We start from the raw sequence: 23,161 nt of genomic DNA, 5'->3' as shown, positions 1-23,161 counted from the left end.
CTTACTGCCTCACAGCACTGAGGTCTTGGGTTCTATTCCCACCAAGGCCTTATCTCTGTGAAGTTTGCTCTCCTTTTGTTTATGTGGGTTTCCTCTAAGTGTGCCAGTTTCATCCCACAATTCACAAACATACTGGTAGGTTAATTGGTTGTGGTTGGGAACTTACTGTACTGTAGATTGTAAGCTCCATTGGGACAGGGACTGATGTGATTGACTAAACATTCTCTATAAAGAGCTTTAGAATATGTGTGTGCTATACATATAACTTAATAAATAAATTGTGTGCATGGATATGAATGTAGATCATCGTCCATCCCTGTGGCTGCACTTTCCCCACCCATCTGATTGCAGCAGTCACATTCAGTGCGCATTTGTGCCAGCCCTATCCTTGGTGCAAGAGATCTATCCAAAATCAGACAGATCTTTATATATATATATATATTTATAACTCTGCATAGCTCACAGTTCTGCAATCACACCCAAAAAATTCACCTAGCGCTTTATTCTGAGTCGCACTCGGCAACAGGGAGTGGCGGCTAAAAACACAGACATGTTGTGATCGTTTCAGAGGTGTGTCACATTTCGTGCCTGCAATCCCGCACGCAAAAAGTATGGCTCCGGTATCTCAGTTCCTGCGGCCATTCTGCGTGACCATAGAGTTACTCAGGACTGCTATCTTTGGGCTTGATTTAGAGTTATATGGTATGCACACAGCAGTTGTGTCTTTGTACCTTGAACGGGTCCTGCGCATGTGCAGTCCCCCCGCCATCGGAGATGTACGCAAACCATCGAGTTTGCATATATCTCTGAATTAGACCCAAGAGACACAGTAAGATACAAAATTTAAGGAAACATGGGATTATACAGTTTATAGAATAACTCAACATCTACACTTATTATGATGATACCAATTTAGGGATAGGCTATATAGTAACCGTAGACTTACATTATTTATGTTTTAGAGAGTGGCATATGTCATCCACATCATGACCAGTTTAGGCAGCCAGTAATTTGTTATGTTAGTATAGTAACTGTATTTATCTATCTCTTTCACCAACGACTGACATCCATCTTCCATTGGTTGCGTTATAAATCTAAATCAGTGATATGATTGAGCTAATTGTTTACTTGGACCTTTGATATTTAGAAAAATTGGATATGGAGGCTGCATCAGAAACGTTGTTTACCAAAGACCCTAAAGGACGTGTTAGTTCGTTGACAACTGTACTTGGACAAGAAGTGGACAGATTTAATAATCTTCTCAAAGTGCTTAAGGTAAGTTAATTGAATCTTGTATTATTAATTCAGCTTTTATATTATCTGAAATGGACACATACAAAATTCTGCTGTCTAGCCTTACTGCCAAAGACAGGATCGCTGCCCAGTTTGGGTGGATTTGGCCAGATTACATATAGGTTAATCAGGGTGGGTGTCCACACAGACACATAATGCAGCGTTGTGTTTTCCTGTAGGCAAGACAACAATCCTATAGGATTTATATAATTTCTGGTGATCTTTTAATCCACATTTGGGGCTAATATGGTTGACAAAATTGCCATATATGGCCAGAATAACTTGTGAGTCTCTGAGAAAGAATAGCAGGCTATGTACTGTACACACTGGTATATTAGAGATTTTGTAAAAAGTAGCTTAGGTTTCTAGCAAACATAAACACAATGCAATCTTAGCTCAATGTGGATGTTGGAGAAAACACGTGAAGGACCTAGATAGGTCTAGCACCTGTTACTGTACTGAATATCAATTCCTCAGGATTGATCGTTCTGTTCATAATGATAACACTGTGCTGTCTCTCAGAGAACCATGTCAGTAAAATAAACTATATAATTACATCCGGATGAGGAATGGGGAAGGGGATGGAAATGTAGGAGAGGGGATGGTGGTCGGGTAAGATTACAGACCTGGCCTGGGTGTGGCATAAGGATAAATACAACCCCGTGGGGTGTGTGGGGGGGAGGGCACTGCTCGTGTATCTACTGTATGTGTAGGTCTCTGCCTATACCAGTGACATTACTGGCTGGTATGACATTAGAGAGGAGATCTGAGGTGGAATCTCAACACTGCTACCCTGCCTATGGCCCCATTTTTCTTAAGGTCATCTGATTATGAATTGGTGCTTTTCATCTTTGTTTTGATTGCAAGCGGTCTTCACAAACTATTCATCACACCAAGAAAGACCATATTTGTTGCTTGTATGATTTTACAGACTTTGCAAGTTATCTTGGGACAAACAGCATTAAGTTACATTGTGGAGAAAATGTGCAACAGTGCCCCCTACCGTATGCATCTCAGTGTGGCATGCCTGATTTTGCACTGCACACAGAAGGTGCTATGCCACCAGCAATTGTCTCTTGATGTCCCTCTCAAATTAACTACAGGTTTAGTTGAATTATGCCCACATCATCATCTTTTGTATAATTACCAACAGCATTTCCATAAAATGTATTAGACCCAGGGAAGCTTTTGACAGTTCTCTTTACTATTTTATCTACAACACCAAGAGACTTTCCTTTGCGTCAAAATCAATACTTTAAATTAAAATCATGTTTTTCTGACTTCTAAAAGCATAAATATTTAAAAAATTGACTGATGTTTGTTGCTTCAGATCTGCTAAATGAAATGTGGATATCCCATATGCTAAGTATTATGGATTTGTTTTTTCCCACAGAGCTCTCTAGAGACACTTAATAAGGCTATTGCTGGTTTTGTGGTCATGTCTGAGGAAATGGAAAGAATATACAAAAGCTTCCTGAACAATCACGTTCCCACATTGTGGGCTGATGCTGCCTATCCGTCTCTGAAACCCTTGGGATCATGGGTCAAAGATCTGTTGCTGAGGACATCATTTATAAATGTAAGCACTGACATACCAACATGATATGGATCTCTTGCTCTGCCTTTCCTTGTATTTGGTTTCATTGTTCAGTGTACTGTAGTAGCAACATACCCTTAGTTACAGCGATTTAGTGAAAATTTCCAATCAGATGATGTGTTGTTTTGTGGAAACATTGATAGCCTTTCCCTATGATTCTCAGTGAGCAGTTTATTATAGAGATACAGTGTATACGGTTTGGTTCTACTCAGTTATGATCGGATCTGAAAAAGTGCATCTTATTGGCTGTCTGGGATAGCCCAAAAAATAAATCTGAAATTGCGCTAATTTGGCAAAAAGAACCGAGTAGTACTGAATCGCTCATCTCTAGTTTATTGTTGTAATAGGGGGCCTGGTTCTGAGTTGGGAGTAAAGCAAGAAAGTGCAAGTAACTGGGCATCTTGGTAAAACCATGTTGCACTGCAAGTGTGGCAAATATAATAGGTGCAGAGAGATTAGATTTGTGAGGGGTGTGTCACAACTACAATCTAAATTGCAGTGTAACCATAAAGCTGCCCAGCATGTGTAGTCTGCATGTAAGACCATCCACTATTTACCATACATGCAAAGAAATATGTGTATTTGTACCAGTTCTTTTTCTTACATTATTCCCAACTCAGAATCAGGCCAAGAGTTCACTTGTAAAAATATTTGGTAAGTAATAGATACTCCTTTATTTTAAATAATGTACATTATATAGTATATGTTTTGAACATGCATGAAGTAGAAAATAAAAATAAATACATGTTCATCCAGAATAAGAAGTATTTTTTAACATATGTATATAACTGTTTCTAAACTGTGAATCTGTCTCACATTGCGTACCATATACTTACAAACAGGTAAAAATGTTCCTTGTGACTATACTCTTGAAAGACATTAAGGGGGTCATTCAGATCCGGTCGTTAGCGCCGATGCGCTCCGACCGGGTCGATGGCCCCCCACAGAGCATGCGCACGACGGCGCCGGTCGTAGCGGGTCTCGATCCAAAGGGGGCGAGCTGTTGATGTTGATTGACAGCTTGCCCCGTTTGGAAGGCGGGCCGGGGGGTGGCAGCCCAAACGGAGTTGTTCCCATGGGAACGCCTACCATTTGGGGGCGGCCCCACTGACATCACTAGTGATGTCAGTGGAGAGCTTCCGGCTCAGACAGAGCCAGAAGCTCTCCGGGGCTTACGACAAGGGAGACCTTACCCTAGGGTCTCTTCGTAAGCCCCGATGGTCGCGATGGTCTCTGACCATCGCGAACATCACCGGAGCGGTCGTTAGAGCTGTGGGTGTTAACCCACAACCTAACGACCGCAACAGAGGCGGGCGGTCAGGATGCAAGTGGCCGCCCAGTTTCTGAGCGACCGCTTGCATCCTCCGACCGCCTCTGAATGAGGCCCTATATCCCTACCTTGAATCCAGCTATTTATCGTTCACTAATGAAAAGTGATGTGGCATTCTCACTGGGACATAGGGCCTGATTCAGACCCACTCGCGAGCGGCTGTCCGCTCGCAAGTGGGTCGATGTTATGCACTGAGCATGCGCACGACGGAGGGAGCTCCGTCGTGCGCATGCGCCAGACGCGACGAGCGAAGGAAAGTCCTTCGCTCGTTGTGTCCGATCAAAGGGGGCGTGCTGTCAATGTTGATTGATAGCACGCCCCCTTTGGTGGGCGTGCCGGGGGCGTGCCTCCCTGACGGGGGCGTTCCCACGGGAACGCCTCCCGTCAGAAGCCGGCCCACTGACATCACTAGTGATGTCAGTGGGAGTGATTTTGGCTCTGATAGAGCCAAAATCACTCCGGAGCTTGCGGTTGAAACCTCAACCGCAGGCTCCGGCTCGCAATTTCGATGGTCGCGATGGTCTCGACCATCGCGGCCATCACAAAGCACGCTCGTATAGCCTGTGGGTGGTGACCCACAGCTATACGAGCGTCCAGGAGGACGCTCCATGAAAATGGAGCCCGGCCCTCATTCAGAGCGTGCGCTCTGCTCAGAGCGTACGGCTCTGAATGAGGGCCATAGTCTCAAAATTGGGAACGGTTCAGGGCGTGATCTAATATTTCCAGTTGTTTTTCAAAGTTTTGTAGATAACTAGTGAATTTTATTTGCACCAAAGGAACTTGTGATTTATATTTAGTGATTCTCCTTCTTATGCTTGGACGTGCTCCAAAACGGCCAATTCTCAAAACATTTCAATCAATGTAATAAAATTATGCAATATAATTTATTTTTCTTTAGGCATGGATTCGGATGGGTCAGCCAAAGTCTTTCTGGATTTCTGGTTTCTTTTTCCCTCAAGGTTTTCTCACAGGTAATGTCCTCAACTGATCCATATAGGCTTTTCCCACAGTGATCAGAATTGAGCAGAAATTGTGGTGTTTTTGTTTTGCTTAATGGGAATATGAAATTATTTTAAAACTAGTATATTGTACCCAGGGCCGGCCCAAGCATACATTTTTTGGTAAGCGAATACAGATTTTGGCGCCCCTTATATGTATGATAATTGTGTGATTTAAATTTAGCTTAAATATTGGTCGCAGACTCTAGGCACACCTGATACTGATAACTGTATAGTTTGTAATAATCTAGTTCATTGATCGCGGGTACCCTATAGTAACCAGGCTAACTTGGTCGATATCGACCAGGTTCGCCTGCATGCACGGACGATGGTCGTTCGGGTTGAAACAGGACGACATGAACGATAACTATATGAACAATATAGTTATCGTTCATATCGTCCTGCAAGGTCGTACCATGTGTACCTTTAGGCTGTAAAAACAAAAATTCCATGAGAGAGACAGTGTGAACCGTAGGAGTGGCCAAATCAACAGTGTTGCACATTCTAAGAAAAGAACAAAGCACTGGTCATCTTGCAACACAAAAAGGGCTGGACGTCCATGGAAGACAGCAATGGTGAATGATCACAGGAGCCTTTACATGGTAAGTGATCACGATGAGTGAAAAACATTGTGGGTCCCAGGGACCCCTCACTTTAAGAAATTAAGGTCCTAACCAACTGTTAATGGGTCCATCACATATTAAGGGGGGTGAGGGCAGACAGCAGTTGCGACAGTGCTGGGCGGCAAGGAGGGGGCTAGGGGCAGGCAGAACTGGGGGTACGAAGGTGTTAAGAGTAGGTAGCTGCTAAGGCAGTACTGGGGGGCAAGGAGGGTGTTAGGGGCAGCGCTGGGGGTAGGGAGGAGGCAAGTGTAGATAGCAGTTGGGTGCACACAATGTGCACTGTGACAGCATGCCCACCTCCCTTACAAAATGTGTCATCACAAATTGTGACAGCACCCCTCCCCTACACAAACAGAATGTGACAGCATGCCCTCCCCCTACATATACAAAGTGTGACACCATATCCCTTTACACATACACACTGCGACAGATACACCCCTTATGCACACATACACGCAACGAGTTACAGTATGCCCTCCCCCTACAATGTTTATCGCAGTGATAGAAACTCTTCTATGGCCACAATTTACAGAACCAATAGGAGAACTCTTGTCAAGGCAGCCGAGCGATGCTGGCAGGTGCATTAAGGGCGGCTGAGCTTGCCACTTTGCCAGACCAGTGTGAAGAAGACATATACACCTGCTTGCATGTATGTGTGGAAAAAAAATAAATAGATAAAAAAAAAATATATATATATATATATATATATATATATATATAAAATACAAGGAGCTGGTATAGAGCGTCTACTGTGCTTATATAACTTATTATAAAGTGCTAGCAATATAAAGTGATTTCGTGCAATTAAAGTGTTAATGCAAGGATAGTGATATCAAATTACCAATATCCTCAAATACCTTCGGAATTTTTTATATACAGTGTATAACTTATAAAATAACAACAGTCTGTATGACTAAAGTGCTACTGCAGAGATCCTTCAAAGATCATTGACTGAATCATAACATTCCATAAAAATGTGCAAAAATGCATAAATAATTTAAGGTGTAAATCAATAAGAGTGCAAAAAATCATTTAAAATAACATAAAATAATTTTAATCAGACACAACAAGAGATATCCTCCTACATGAAGGATAAATGACATAAAACACATAAAACCATGGACAAAAACGCGTATATATAAAAAAAGGACTATAAATTTATCAGAATAAATAGGAATAAAAAGTTTTCTAAAAAGTTCCTATACATTTAAGTGTAGTAACCACTTTTTAGAAAACTGGAAGTGATGTCACAAAGGAGCTCTGTCAATTCTTGTTTGTCCTTATTAGAGGGGGTATAAATATTGGATACCCCACAGGAGCTAGAATATCCCTTGAAGAAGTCCAGGATACGGACGAAACGCTTTGGGGGCTCCTATTCTCTTTCCATTCATGAACTTGCCATTTTTATCAGATAAGCTACGATTTTTTATTCCTTGTGGTAGGGTCTCAGGTCTCGCAAGCCCGAGTGGACTCCCTGCTTTAATAGAGCAGGAACGTCACTACTGACATCGCCCGTTTGTGCAGCCACCCCCCTTACAAAACGGGGCGAGCTGTCAATCAACATCGACAGCCGCCCCGTCTTGTAGCAAGTGAAGTTCTCACTTGCTCCGGGGCATTTTGCACGCCACGCGCACGCCCAACCATCGACCGGCTTGCGAGCGATGTGCGCTCGTGAGTGGGTCTGTGTCAGGCCCATAGTATATATGTATTATATACCTCACATTTTTGTTTGTTAAATCCCAAAAATGAGGCATGGCCTCACTACAGCTATATCTATCTATGGATAGATCTATTATATATCCGCACCAAAAATAATTTGACCCTAGGCTATCATACAGCTATATTTATCTAATTATAGGGCTTAAACATGCTTATGGTGTATATCTATAAAACCACACCATTAGCATGTTTAAGCCCTATAATTAGATAAATATAGCTATATGATAGCCTAGGATCATTCTTTTTGGTGAGATATATATCTTATAGATATATCAATAAAACCACATCACTAGCATGTTTAAACCCAGCCCCAGGCCAGCACCAGTATTTTACCGTTGTCTGACACTGTGTTATAGCAACTTACCAGCAGGCAGCCCTGTGACATGAGGGATGTGGATCCCGATGACTGTGCCTGGAGGCCCGGGTGGGCGGATCTGCTGCTCCGGATCTGCCGCTCCTGCACACAGGACAGTAGCAGCAGAAAGATTACCGCTGCTGCCTGGCGCCAACCAAATGCGGGCCGCGGCTCCAATCCCACTCTCCACCACTGCGGTGAGCACTCCCACCCTTGCCCAGTTAACGCGATGCGACGGCCTTGCGACGTAACGTCATGATGTCACGTCGCCCCTTGCATGCAAACAGGCGGCCACCCATTACAACCGCGGTGCAGCTGTGCCACTGTCACACAGTCTGCCCGCGGTCTGCCTTTGCTGCTGGCCCTATTGTTTAATAAAGTGATGTATCAGTATCAGCATGGTCGCGGCCGCGGCGCCCTTAACTATGTGGCACCATACACGGCCGCGTACCATGCGTAATTATAGAACCGGCCCTGATTGTACCTGGCATATGCCGGGTCACAAGTCAGAAAAACAGAATGATTTTTCTTTTGTTAACCAACAGTAACTGGGTATTTGTTCTCTACATTGGTTATGTTGTCTCTTTGATGTTGGAGGTGCACCCAGAGTCACAGATATTTAAGCATATGGGGGTCTATGTACTAAGCCTTGCAGAGAGATAAACTGGGTGGAGATAAAGTACCAACCAATCAGCTCCTAACTGTCACTTTACAGGCTGTGGGCCGTATTCAATTTGATGTGAAAACAGGTTATCGCCGATCACATCATTTTCGCCTGTTTCAATTATCCCCATATTCAATTTCAAAGACTTCTTTGTTAAAAAACGGGGTTCACCATGTTGTGCATGGCGAAAAAAAAGCGCAGAATTGGGGTTTAGGGGTGCAGGCTTAAAAAAATAGCCTGCAGCCCTGGGAGGGTCCCCTAAAAGTAATCTTTGTCAAAAAAAAATAAATGATCAGGACACCCAAAAAAATGTACTTTAATTTTGGGGGCAAAAAAAAGGGGGAACAAAGTTTTAAACTAGCGAAATTGATTCAGGGGGGGTCCCATGTATGCGGCAGGTGTTTTCTAGAATGCGAGTAGTAGCGGCAGGTGCATTTTTGAAGAATTTTCAAAATTCACTTTAGGGACTTAAAAATATGCTTGCACCCATTTTCATGTACCCCAAATTTGATGGAACAAGTTATTTAAAAAAACCAAAAACTTAAGTTATATTCTTCACCCCTTCTTCTAAAGCTGCATTTATGCACCTGCTGCGGCTATTAAAACCCAGACTACCTTCAGCAGCCCAAATCGGGGGTACCCATAGTGATCCCCCATATCAGGACATCTTTAGGGGGGTGACAGGAACATTTCCCGAAAATTTTATGGGCTTTTCGATACTTACCTTTCCGCTGGGTCCCGTTTTCGCCGGATACTGGGATAAAGCGGGCACGCGCCCGATACTTTATCCCAGAAAAAGCAGCGATGATGGCGAAAAGTCCGACCTCGGACTTTTCGCCTGTGATTGAATACGGGCCTGTGTTTGAAAAATTACAGCTACGCAGTTAGGAGCTGATTGGTTGGTACTTTATCTCCACCCACTTTATCTCTCTCCAAGGCTTAGTACATAGACCCTATTGTTCCAAAAGTGAAGAAGAAAGAAGACTTTGTTTTGGGTGCTTGTTAGTTAAAATTGAGAAATACAGTACTTACCAATATCCTACAGCATATAAAAGGTCATATATAGTCATATATGTCCATCTATCTAGCCACACAATTTCAAGACCTCTGTGTACAGGGAACTGTCCTTCAGTATTCTGGGTTGTGGCCAACAAGTGCACCTAGATTTCCTCCAAAGCTTATAAGTTGACTCAGAAAGATGGTTACAAAAGCAAAGGAGTGCACTGCTGAAAGGCAGGAGTTGGGCAAAGTGTATGATTTATTTGCAAAGTAAAGATCAGGTACACCAGAAGTTTCAATTTTGAGGAACAAGATTCTTAATGCGAGATGAAGGGTTTGGGAGGAGTGAGGGCCTTTTTATGGATCGTTCACTGCTGCGGAGAAGAACCCCCTGTCATTTCCACGCTACAAAAGGACTCAGACATGGAGGAGTTTCCATCTCAGTCTACACTTTTGTTTCTTGCCATTATACCTCAATGTAGACCATTTCTAGATGCCAAGTGCCACATAAAAACAAAAATCAACCTAAGCGCTTAAATGACACTAGTAATGTCTATATCTGCAGCAGTTAAAAATAGGGGAAATTGCAACCCGACATGAAATGAAGACGGGCAAAAAACTGCGCTATAGACAGATAATAAATATGGATATATACCAAAAATCAATCAGGTAGAGTATGGAGTGGTGGATATAGTAAATGGTGGCTAGATAATGGAGGCTATATAAACCACAAACCTCTAGGCGATGAAGTTATAATCAAACATATTATTTAATATTACATAAAAAAAATTAAATACATAAAAAACATACATGTGACAGTAAAAACCACATTATCCACAGCAAAATGTATACTGGATAAATATGCTGATGCAAAAATTGATATGGATCATAAAAATGAAAAAGTTAAATGACCATCGCAATATGGAATGAATCCAATTGTATCAAGTGGCAATGTTAGTCACGCTAGTTAGTAAATAGCGTTATCTTGCAACATTGTAACTGCAAGCCTGCAATTAAATATCCTTTTCAGTATTCACAGTAGTATGTTTGCTGAAGTTTATATTGAGCAGAATATTCTTTGCAAAGTTCAGAGTTTTCACCCTGTCGGGTGCACAGTGATAGGAAGGATATTAATACTGACCGGCTTCAAACTCTCAAACGGCTGTTGGTGTAAAGCGTGACTTTCTATCCAGTAATGGGATGAATAATTTTGCCGGGGAGAGGAACACGGCCTCCGTGACTCGCAGTGATAGAGTGTCAGGTGGTATGGCTCTCTATCCAACTGGACAGTGTTGATAGCCTGCCGGTGGGTAAGGCCAAGGTGAGCAGGGGGTGTAGATGGATAAATATGCGCGGCCGCTGCTTTCCAATCCTCTGCATCAAACGCTTGTTAAATCTTCCCACACCAAATGGAACTGTGAGCACTGGTAGATTATGCAGGAGCTCGTTACAAGGCAAATTAAAGGCAGTCAAATACAGGCAGCTACGCGTTTCATCCCGACTCGGGACTTTTTCAAGCTGAGTACCTCTATCAGGAAGTCCTTCCCTTATATAGGGAACTTTGTATGGCACTTCAGACAAATTAAAACAGGTGTATTCACCATGTGCAGTCTCATTAACAAATCCAAAGCAATCAGCATAGAAAAATATGTTGCTTATATACCTAGAGTTGAATATCTATGCACAAAAAATCAGAAACAAAATATTCATATAGATGACAGTACATAAATAAATGGACCTATAAATAATGATATGAACATTACATGTGTATAAACAGAGATCATAGGTCAACAATACACGCTCACATAACTATATGACATGATTGAATAAGATTCACCATGTGAGCATACATACTAATAGATCCATGAAAATTACATATATATATATATATATGTATACACATATATATATGTACATATATACATATATAAATGCACACGCAATATCACACATGTACATAGAAATAATGAGCATACAAATAACCAGAAGATATATACGACATATAACTAAAAGATGATGGGGGCAACCCAATATCGATTGAACAGGAGTATATACATATAACACACAGACCAAACACACATATAGGGTGCACAAAGACACCTAACCACATACATGTGTGAATAATATCATGTACATGTATATGTCTATATATGTGTCTCTCTGCATAAAAATAACCCACATGTACCTCTATGTACGCATATTAACAATAATCCAAAAGTATCAAATCATATAAAAGGATGATGGAGGATATATATAATATTGAAGAGTAAACCAAAATATTATATATGGCAAGGATTTAGCAGATATCATATAATCACAGTTTGTAACACACACTGATGGAACATAATCAAGATCTGAAAGGAAAATGAAGGCGATAATACTAAATATAAAAATGATAAAAGGAAAAATGAGAGGCGGCGGGTAGGCACCATGGGAATCCACTGACCAGACAGTACATGTGGATGCCAACAGTGGCCACCAGCCGCGCCTCATATCTAGTCAAAAAATTCCAGGGCCTCATTCAGCCCATCAGGAGCTAATGTTTGAAGTTTAAAAATCCATTCGGATTCTGCTTGGCAAAGTTTTTTGAAGCGATCACCGCCCCTAGAAGTATGTTTCACAGTTTGTATTCCTACGATGGAGATGTCTTGTGGATCTTTATTATGACATTCTACAAAATGGCGAGGGACATTATGTGTCATCAACCCTTTAATTATGTTAGTGCGATGTTCCCTAAATCTCTCTTTCAAAGATCTTGTAGTATGCCCAACATACTGTTTTGGGCATGTACAACTAAGCAGATATATAGTATACTCTGATTGACAATTAATAAAGTCTTTTATAGTATATTCAGAATCGTTTATTACTGAAGAGAATGTTTTTGTTTTGTTTTTAATAAATCCACAGGTTAGACATCTCGATCGGTTGCAGCGGTAGCAGCCCATAGGTTTATTCGGAAGCCAGGTGAATTTGGCTTCTTGAGTAGGTTGTAGCGATTTTATCATACTAGGTGCTAAAAGGCTGCCAAGGTTTCTATTTTTTTTTAATACAACAGTGGGTAAAGGTTTCATTCAGTAATAGTTTATAATTTTTATTAACAATTGATCGAATCTGTCTAGATTTATTGTTAAATTGTGAAATAAACAGAAGAGATGGATCTATTTTTGTATTTTTAGAAGAAATCTCTTTATTATCTCTGTTATTCTCAAGATTCTCATTATTATTAACAATAGACCTATTTAAAGTCTTTCTTTTTTGCCCGTCGCCAAGTGCCACATGCAATAAAGATAGTCCTAGTGCCCCCTTCTTTCCCTTTCCTTTAGGAAATGTCACTGCATTGTGTTTTTTATTTGTGTGATTGCGTGAAACTTCTGTAGAGAACTACAGATGCCTCCTGAAAATTACAGGTATGAAACAATTATATCTCTAGTTGACCTGATTATTTCTGATTCAATGCTTAATACTTTGTGTAAAATACATGTGTTTTAGGTACCCTGCAGAACCATGCTCGAAAATATAACTTGCCAATAGACGAACTCAGCTTTCATTACAACATCCTACCGCATTATCGAGATCAAGCAGCAGTCATTGAGGCCATGAAAACCATGAAGTTTGGAGAAGAATTATCTATGGACAAACTGGTAAAATTAAAATGATTTTGATTTAAGTATTGTATCATAGCCAAATTGCTGCCATCATGAGTTGCAGATATTAGAAAGGTGGGTGATGTGACAGATGGTCTTTTTCACCAATCTTTGAATGGCACACGGCTACCAGCCATTATACACAGCAGACGGCAGCTTCACTGCAGTTCTAAGTTCATTATCTAGGCTCACTGATTCTGTGTGCTTTTTGTTGTCATTTTAATTACATTTTACTTATATGGTCTCTTCTGTTCACCAAGACTTTGTTTAATTTACTGTATGTTACTTTTCACAATAATAAGTGTTTACCAGCTTCTTTACCCAGAAAGTTCTATTGTTATATTGGCATTTTCCTCTTACACCTGCTACTCATAAAAATGCTTTAGAAGTTCTAGAAAAAAGGAAATAATTTCCTGCACAGCTGTCTAAGTTGTTCAATAATACAAACATAAAATAAATTACTGAGGTGGTCCACAGCTGAAATCTGTACGCATTTTTATAATAATAATAATAATAATAATAAAATAAATAACATTTTTCAATTAATAAAGTGCATTATATGACAGCAGAATGACCATGACCAAGTCGATGGGTAGATAGGAATAATGTGCACATTTCTGTATTTGAGAACCTGTGCAGTAAATAACGCATTACCGCACTCTATGCAAGCGCTATAACAATATTAATTGCATTAAATAAAAAAGATGGCCTTGTGTCCTAAAATAATGGTACACCTGCTACACCATACGCATATTACTGACATCTTTGTGCCATTTTGTATATTGAAAGCTGTTTTTATATTTATACTGCCAATACGTGGAGAATACTGTAGGTTTGCAGACTATAGCAAGGACACCTGGGAAGGAGAAACCAGAGTAAATGCCAGGATTTTTCTTCTTGGGGTGTACAATGTAATTGTAAAAATTACATCATTAAGTGGGGCCTGCCTGGGAGTAAAACATTGTTATCTTCTTGGCAAAAGAATTATGTATGCAAACTAGACATTACAGTGTATTCACAGCGCTTCACTTTTTCCACATTTCGTTATATTACAGCCTTATTCCAAAATGGAATAAATTCATTTTTGTCCTCAAAATTCTACACACAATACCCCATAATGACAACGTGTTAAAAGTTTTTTTCCGATTTTTGCAAATTTAATTAAAAAAAACCTAAAAAATCATATGTACATAAGTATTCACAGCCTTTGCTCAATACTTTGTTGATGCACCTTTGGCAGCAATTACAGTCTCAAGTCTTTTTGAATATGATGTCACAAGCTTGGTACACCTATCTTTGGGCAGTTTTGCCCATTCCTCTTTGCAGCACCTCTCAAGCTCCATCAGGTTGGTTTTGAAGCGTCGGTGCACAGCCATCTTCAGATCTTTCCAGAGATGTTCAATTGGATTCAAGTCTGGGCTCTGGCTGGGCCACTCAAGGACATTCACAGAGTTGTCCTGAAGCCACTCCTTTGTTATCTTGGCTGTGTGCTTAGGGTCGTTGTCCTGCTGAAAGATGAACCGTCACCCCAGTCTGAGGTCGAGAGCGCTTTGGAGCAGGTTTTCATCTAGGATGTCTCTGTACATTGCTGCATTCAGCTTTCCCTCTATCCTGACTAGTCTCCCAGTTCCTGCCGCTGAAAAACATCCCCACAGCATGATGCTGCCACCACCATGCTTCACTGTAGAGATGGTATTGGCCTGGTGATGAGCGGTGCCTGGTTTGCTCCAAGCATAACACCTGGCATTCATGCCAAAGAGTTCAATCTTTGTCTCATCAGACCAGAGAGTCCTTCAGGTGCATTTTGGCAAACTGCAGGCGGGCTACCATGTGCTTTTTACTAAGGAGTGGCTTCCATCTGGCCTGATTGGTGGTTTGCTGCAGAGATGGTTGTCCTTCTGGAAGGTTTTCTTCTCTCCACAGAGGAATGCTGTAGCTGTGACAGAGTGACCATCGGGTTCTTGGTCACCTCCCTGACTAGGGCCCTTCTTCCCCGATTGATCAGTTTAGACGGCCGACCAACTCTAGGAAGAGTCCTGGTGGTTCCGAACTTCTTCCATTTACGGATGATGGAGGCCACTGTGCTCATTGGGACCTTCAAAGCAGCAGATATTTTTCTGTACCGTTCCCCAGATTTGTGCCTCGTGACAATCCTGCCTCGTAGATCTACAGACAATTCATTGGACTACATGCTTGGTTTGTGCTCTGACATGCACTGTCAAGTGTGGGACCTTATATAGACAGGTATATGCCTTTCAAAACCTTGTCCAATTAACTGAATTTACCACAGGTGGACTCCAATTAAGCTGTAGGAACATCTCAAGGATGATCAGTGGAAACAGGATGCACCTGAGCTCAATTTTTAGCTTCATGGCAAAGGCCATGAATACTTATGTACATGTGATTTCTTAGTGGTTTTTTCAATTAAATTTGCAAAAATCTCAAAAAACTTTTTACACGTTGTCATTATGGGGTATTGTGTGTAGAATTTTGAGGACAAAAATGAATTTATTCCATTTTGGAATAAGGCTGTAACTTAACAAAATGTGGAAAAAGTGAAGCGTTGTGAATACTTTCCGGATGCACTGTACTGTATTTAATACATATATTGTGCAGAAAGGGAGCTCCCAAGGGCCTGATTAAGCCTTCAGAGGGCCTAAGCATTTAAGACAAGTGAGCTCTCCACCTCTTGTCAGCACCCATTCCCTGACTGAACCAGCTGTATGTGTGCTTCCTTCCCCCGCACCTCCATGAAGCAACAGCGCAGTACCATCTAAACTCCTGCAGCGAGGGAAGATTCCGGAACCTCCTCTCAGGCAGCGTGGGGACCAATTCTGCTTTGGGTCAGAGCTCTTGAATCTTATAGCCTGGGATGGCCTTCACAATTGGGTGCACAGCGGATGTGACAGTGTCTGTTAGGCCACACAGAGAGTTCTTAACCAGGGTGCTGGGTTTATTAGTAAACAGCAGGTACAGGGTTAACACAGTAGTAACGGCAGTAGCCACACAACGATATGTCAAGTATCCCGCCAACAGTACTGCAGTGACAGCCTGGAGCATACAGCCGAAGGGCTGGCGAACTGCACTATACCACCACCGCTTAGGTGCACAAGCACTAGCTCAACACCAAATATATAGCCCTAATACTTTATCTGTTATCACTGCAACTAGAGGTGATAATAGATTATATTTAATCGGCACTGGCCACACATATTAATATCCTTAAACATACATAACTAAATACATTTTTAGGGGACTCGAGATCAGGAGATCATCCCAGTCTTGTATAACCCAGTCTTAATCCCTACACTACAATCCCGGCAGGGGATTTAACATAGGCGTCGAAATATGGATGCCTATGTTAATCCCGATGCCGGGACCCCGACAGGACGCTGGGCCGATCGTCCAGCGCCAGAGGTAAGTAGCGATGTAGCCGGGAATGGGGGTGTCAGGTTTAGGGACCCCCAGCGGATTTAGGGTTAGGCAACCCCCCGGGGAGGGTTAGGCAAGGTTTAGGCACTAGGGGGGAGATTAGGGACCCCTCCCAGGAGGGTTAGGTTTAGGGTGCCGGGAGGAGGGGTTAGGTTTAGGCACTAATGGGGGAGGTTAAGGTTAGGCACTAGGAGGAAGGTTAGGGTTAGGCAGCCCTAAAGGAGGGTTGGGGGGGGAGAGGTGTGGGTTAGATTACTTACCTCTGCTGTCGGGATTTCCTCCGCATAGGGCTAGCGCTGTCAGGATTTGAACCGGCGGGATCGCTCTTTATACTGGGCGTGCTAATGTATTGCTGTGCAATAGAACTGCCTATGCCATTTGCATACACATCGTGCGAGCGATCGCATCTAGCGAGCGGCGCTGAATCAGGCCCTTGGTTCAAAACCCTTATGACACCTTCACCTAATGACTAATTAGGCAATTATCTTAATTAGGCCAATAATTACATGTCATTATTGTAGTGAAAAAAGCAAATGTCTTTAAATTACCCCAAAATCAACTTTTCGGTTTTTAAAGGCACCCCAAATTTGATTAAATATACGCCCTTTTATAGTTACCATCTCCTGAGGATGGCGTGTTGGTGCATGGGATGTACATGGATGCCAGTCGATGGGATGATGAAAATATGGTGATTGAGGATGCATTGCCGAGGGAAATGAATCCAGAGCTGCCTGTAGTACACTTTGAGCCCCGCCAGAACTATCATCCTAGTGTCAGCTTATATCAAGCACCACTGTATAAGACAGGAGCCAGAGCTGGGACACTTTCCACAACAGGTAATGTCATTCTTCACCATGCTATCTTCTTTCCACAATGGCGCAGTCAGTTCACAGCAATATATTTGTATATAGATTCATGCTGTATATAACACTTGCTCACCTGTGGTTATGGGATGCTTTGTTTATACCATGCATTCTAGATGGCATGATATTGTGAGCACTGGGACACTGTCAGAGCCTATATGAGTCATTTATGGTGGAACAGCTCAGTTGTTTTGTGAGCTAAATTGTTTTCTTTCATGAAGTCCAGTGGATGCTTTTGCCACCTCACACACAGACACACAATACGATATACTGTATTAAAGCAAAAGGGTCATTGTAGTTGGAGCAAAGGAATAAATCTGTTATTTTTGATCATGTACAAATTCCTCATAAGCCAAAAGTATACAAATTATAAATAACATGGGTGTTCTTTATCTGAGGATTCTGACAAATACAGTACATATAACAATGTAATCAAATTGGAATCCATTATTATGTAACAAAGACATATAGCAGGCAATTCATTCAGCTCAATGGTCGCTATGTGCTATTCACAGCAATCAACAATGCAAGTTTTGCCTCTCCTTGCATGGATGTGTGTATTAAACCTTACATTGTACATAGCCTACTGTAAATAAATGGCTGACATGTGCGCAGCCCAGCTGGCACATCGCTTTACATTTAATTGACCCCATACAATGTTTCCCAGCTAGATTGTCCCAGTTGCTGCCAATCAAAGTCTAGTGCTTGTAGCGGCTTTTTGCGGGGGGGCATGCTGTTTTTCCCCCAGACAGTAAACGCTAATACTAATTACTATTGTGGGTGATGGGAGGACACCAATTTCCTTTCATTTATTTTTTAATATGCGAGATACAACCACAAAATGATGATGATGATGGTGCACTGCATAGCGTATCATCCTGTTTTACATGAACATACACATTTACTCCCATACGCAGAGCTGCATGGATAATGGATAATAGTTAATCAAGTGTTGTGATAATGAAATAAACATTTGTTGCCAGTTGTCAAGATTTACCAAGCAGCTAGTACCCAACCCCAATTTTACCACACATACTTCTTTCTATAGACAGCATTGTTTGTCATTTTAAATGGTTACATATTTTAATAAATATATATACATATTTTAAAGAATAAGAAAATAGAATTTCTATGTTTTAAAAAGTCTTTTTCTCATAGTGCACAACTTTAGGATAAAATTGTTTTTTTTTCATTTGGATCAGTCTTAGCTCCCAAATTCCTCAGATCAAATTACAAGGAAATTTGTAGCAGAAAACACCATATACTGATGGCTGAGATAAGACTTTTGAAAAAGAAAAAACAGATGATGAACTGGTGGAGGGAGTAAAACTAACTATTTTGACTGACAATGAATATAAGGATATTCTGGTCATTGCCAATAGCTTCTTCTACCCACCAATGTGTTATACGTAACATTATTCTTATACATTTATACTGTACATACAGTTCTCACACGCCGCTGCTTTGCTTTCATGTGCTTCACATCACTGTTGTCACTGTAGTAAGTATTTATAATCTTTAATAAGCTAAGGTACAGAGATACATGGATGCTCAAGAAGTACATCGGACACTATGCACCAGCGAACCTTTGCATGCACAAGTTATTAGTAAGACACACACCCCCCCTATACCATAATCCAATATTTGCCAGAATTAGGCAGAACTCAGACCACTTACATTCCAGGAACTCATCCTGCCTTATAAACCAACACTTTACACCTGCAGAGCCTGGAACTGTGTTTATGTACTGCTCCCAGCATATGGTGCTCTGTCATTTCCTACTATGAACAAGGAGTCTAAGGACATCCATACAAATGAGAGATGGATGGAGGCAATTACAGTGTTCTGCACTGTCATTCCACTGTGAGTTCATGTTGTGCCAAATGATGAACACCTATCATTTTAAGGTACTTTGGAACAGGAGTTCATACAATAAGTATTAGAGTATATATGATGAGTGAAATGAGTAAAAAGCAAAGACAGTAGACTTCCATGATTAAGGGCTCTATTTATTAACATTATTTTGACTAAAATAAAGTGAAAAAGGGTGTTTTCACACCCTTTTCACTTTATTTTAGCATCACCTATAGTTATTACAGGGCAATTGGAGTAGAATTCGTAAAATTCTACTCCAACCCCTACGTATCACTTATTTTTAGTAATCAGATCGCATTTCCCATAATTGTAATGGGAAATGTGATCCGACCAGAGTTACTAAAAATAAAATGTAAAAAAAATACCTAGGGGAGGCCCTGTGATAATAACGCCGCCTGGAGGTGACATTATCCAGGGTCTCCCCCGGTTACCGTACTTCTGCTCCGCTATAACGGGCAGAGCGGAGCCCGGAGTTGGTCCCAGTAATCAGCTGTGTGGTCTAAACAGACTGCAAGCTGATTACTGTAGCCGGTCATCTGGTCTCCCATAGTGCACTGCGGCCCGGTAATCAAGTGATCAGGTCCCAGTGCAGTATGGGTATCACCTGATCGGAGGCATGGAGAACATCACCGGAGGCCCGGAACATGCAGGTAAGTGTAATTAAGGGAGGGGGGGTTGCGGGGGTCCGCAATTGTGGGGGGCGGGGCTTAGCACCGGGGGCTGGGCTTAGAGCCGGGGGAGGGTAGCAGCGACGGCCGGTCGGCGCATGCGCAGGCACTTTGTCACGGTATTTTTTCAGAAAATACCATGACTAGTGTGTGGATGGTTTTCGCAGGGACAGAGCTTTTTCGCAAGCTCTGTCCCTGCAAGGGAATTGCAGTAAATCTCTGTGATATTGCCTGATTTCGCAATGCGAATTCAGTCGTTAATATCGCACTACGGGCTCTATTTACTACGATCCGCATATTGAATGCAGATTGTAGTGTGATATATTTGGTCGGTATTTCGACTGCCGGCTTCCTGACTTCATTCCCTTAAGGTGTGTGGCCTGCTTCAAGAATTCAGGCAATATAACAGGGATTTACTACAGATCCCTTGCAGGGACAGAGTTTGCGATAAAGCTCTGTCCCAGCGAATCCCCTCCGCACACTAGTCACAGTACTTTCGCAAAAAATACCGTGACAAAGTGCCGCGCATGCGCAAGCCGGCCGCCGCTGCCATCCCACCGGCGCTAAGCCCCCCCACGATCGCGGATCCCCCCGCGACCCCCCCTCCCTTAATAGCACTTACATGCAGTCATCGGTGCAATGGTGATGTCTTCCATGCCTCCAGTCAGCTGATATCCCATACTGCACTGGGACCCGATCGCCTGATGACCGGGCCGCAGTGCACCATGGGAGACCAGCTGACCGGAGGGAGAACATCACCGGAGCCCCGACCACTGGTCCATGGTGTCAGGATTTTTTTCACTTCCTTTTTTTTTTGCAGTGTATCAGCTTGCGGTCTGTTTAGACCACACAGCTGATCACTGGGACCGGCTCCGGGCTCTGCTCTGCGTTTTAGAGCGGAGCAGGAGTCCGGTAACCGGAGGAGACCCTGGATAACGCCACCTCCAGGTGGCGTTATTATAACAGGGCTTTCCCCGATATTTTTTTACAATTTATTTTTAGTAACTTTGGTCGGATCACATTTCCCATTACAATTATGGGAAATGCGATCTGATTACTAAAAATAAGTTATACTTAGGGGTTGGAGTAGAATTTTATGAATTCTACTCCAATTGCCCTGTAATAACTATAGGTGATACTAACATAATGTGAAAAGGGTGTGAAAACACCCTTTTTCACTTTATTTTAGTCAAAATAATGTTAATAAATAGAGCCCTATGTATGAAGTTGGCATAGCTACACTTGCACATGATGCAATACAGAGATGTAGTTCGTATATAGCCCAGAAAAGAGACAGATATTACAGTAAAGATTGCATGTTACTGTAGGTGCTGGGTGTACATAAAGGGGTAACATTTATAAGTAGGGTTGCAGAAAAGTACTGACAAAATTCTCTGCTGTGGATGCAGGCCATGTGGTGTGGGGCCTCATTAATTCAAGGACAGTGTGCAAACCCGCACTCATTGTTGTTATGCTCTCACTGCCGAGAGGAGGGGGGCCATAAGGAGTCTGTACAGAGGCCCCCTCCTCTCTTAAACCACCCTTGATACGCCAATGGATGAATGCATTGCTAATGTTTTGTTAAAGCGAGGATAAAGGGCCTGATTCAGAGCCCCTCGTAAGCGGCCGCTCGTTCGTTCCAAGTGATGCTTGCACAACTGCGCATGCGTACGGATCGTAATACGCATGCGCGAACCAGTCAGTGCGGCCGAAAATCGTTTGTTCGCTAAATAGCGAATGCCTGCTATTTTGAATGACTGGAGGAGGCGTATGTGGGTGGTAACAGGGGAAGGTGCTTGAAAACGGGGAGTGGAGATCGAACGCAGGCGTGCTTAAAGGTCAAAATGGGCGTTTTAAGGGTGTGCATAATTAATACAGCAGCGTCATTGACCACGTCACTGGGTTATTTTATAGTCAGAACTGCTCGCAAGATTGCGGTAGGGAAAACCAACCACAAGAATAGCGAGCAGTTCATACGCTGGTCGATGTACTCGATTAATCTAATAAATAGCGGACATGACGTAGGATGCGAACGGCCAGGGGGCGTAGTTTTCCAAAAAACGACCGCATGTTTGGTTCGCTCGTTCAGACCTAGAGGCATGAACAGACCGCAAAGAGCGAACGGTTCATTTGAATAGCCACCCCTTTTTACTGAACGAGCGAGCGCAAATAGCGTCCGGCTCTGAATGAGGTCCAAAGTACAATGATTTGTTTGTTTAAAAGCTCATGTCTGTAAGCTCTTGGTGAGGTGTCTGTTCTAACCTGCTCTGTTTCCTTTTGCCAGGCCATTCCACTAACTTCGTGGTTACAGTGCTATTACCATCGCAAAGACCCAGTGACTACTGGATATCAAAGGGCTCAGCACTTCTCTGCCAATTAAATGAGTAACTTCAAGACAAGAGAAAGTGCTAGCTTACCAATGTTTTATGCCAAATTAATATATATGTTTTATTTTCACTCCAACTGATTTATAACAGAATATATTTGTTTTAAATATATAATAAAATTCAATAATATGTGGGCTGTGTGTTTTTAAATAATTGGTGAATATTTCCCAGCATAGTTGCCTTAGTACTGACAAATGTTTGACTTAAGCTGGGTACACACCTAACAGATATATTTGCAGATGATTCATACACACTGAACAACCATCATCTGGTTGCGGGTCCCGCTGGCCGGGGGTCGCTCCACTCATCCTCCATAGCAAGGGAATAAAGACAAAAAGAAAAACTCTTTCCTTTCCCCCACCGGTCCTACTGACTTGTGGGGACTCCTGGCAGCTTCCAGGCCGGACCGGGAAGTGTCAGGCAAAGCTCTCCGGCACTATAGAAAAGTAATGGAGTCAAGGGATCAGGGAAGGTGTCCCCCCAACCTGCCATTTATAAAATCAGGGGCACCATTTTAGAAAGAAGGGGAGGTCCCCTCTTTTTTTTTTGTAAATCTCTTTATTAATGGTTGAACAGGACATAGTTATACAGACAATATAATATATAATTTTCCCTTCTTTTTTTTCTTTCTCCCTGCATCAAAGGGCGAAAAAAAAAAAAAAAAAAAACATGACTACTGTTATAGAATGAGATAAAGCCAACCTCTAATACAGT

The 23,161-nt window shown here is 42.1% G+C and overlaps 1 protein-coding gene across 2 annotated transcripts in view; it reads left to right on the top strand.

The window, feature by feature from the left end:
• Nucleotides 1–22,533, top strand: part of DNAH6 (dynein axonemal heavy chain 6) — a 342,820-nt gene extending 320,287 nt beyond the window's left edge. For both annotated transcript variants that reach the window (XM_088481442.1, XM_088481443.1), the window contains exons 71-76: nt 1,148–1,275; nt 2,687–2,872; nt 5,119–5,191; nt 13,068–13,219; nt 17,268–17,490; nt 22,345–22,533. In XM_088481442.1, the coding sequence (XP_088337568.1) occupies nt 1,148–1,275; nt 2,687–2,872; nt 5,119–5,191; nt 13,068–13,219; nt 17,268–17,490; nt 22,345–22,448 (866 nt within the window). In that variant the 3' untranslated portion in view covers nt 22,449–22,533. The remainder of the gene's footprint in view (nt 1–1,147; nt 1,276–2,686; nt 2,873–5,118; nt 5,192–13,067; nt 13,220–17,267; nt 17,491–22,344) is intronic.
• The last annotated feature ends 628 nt before the right edge of the window (nt 22,534–23,161 follow it).

This window comes from Taudactylus pleione, unplaced genomic scaffold, assembly GCF_031769625.1.
Source record: "Taudactylus pleione unplaced genomic scaffold, aTauple2 ptg000273l, whole genome shotgun sequence".
Taxonomy (NCBI): domain Eukaryota; kingdom Metazoa; phylum Chordata; class Amphibia; order Anura; family Myobatrachidae; genus Taudactylus; species Taudactylus pleione.
Note: the sequence above shows the minus strand (reverse complement) of the source record. Positions and strands in the feature narration are given on the sequence as shown.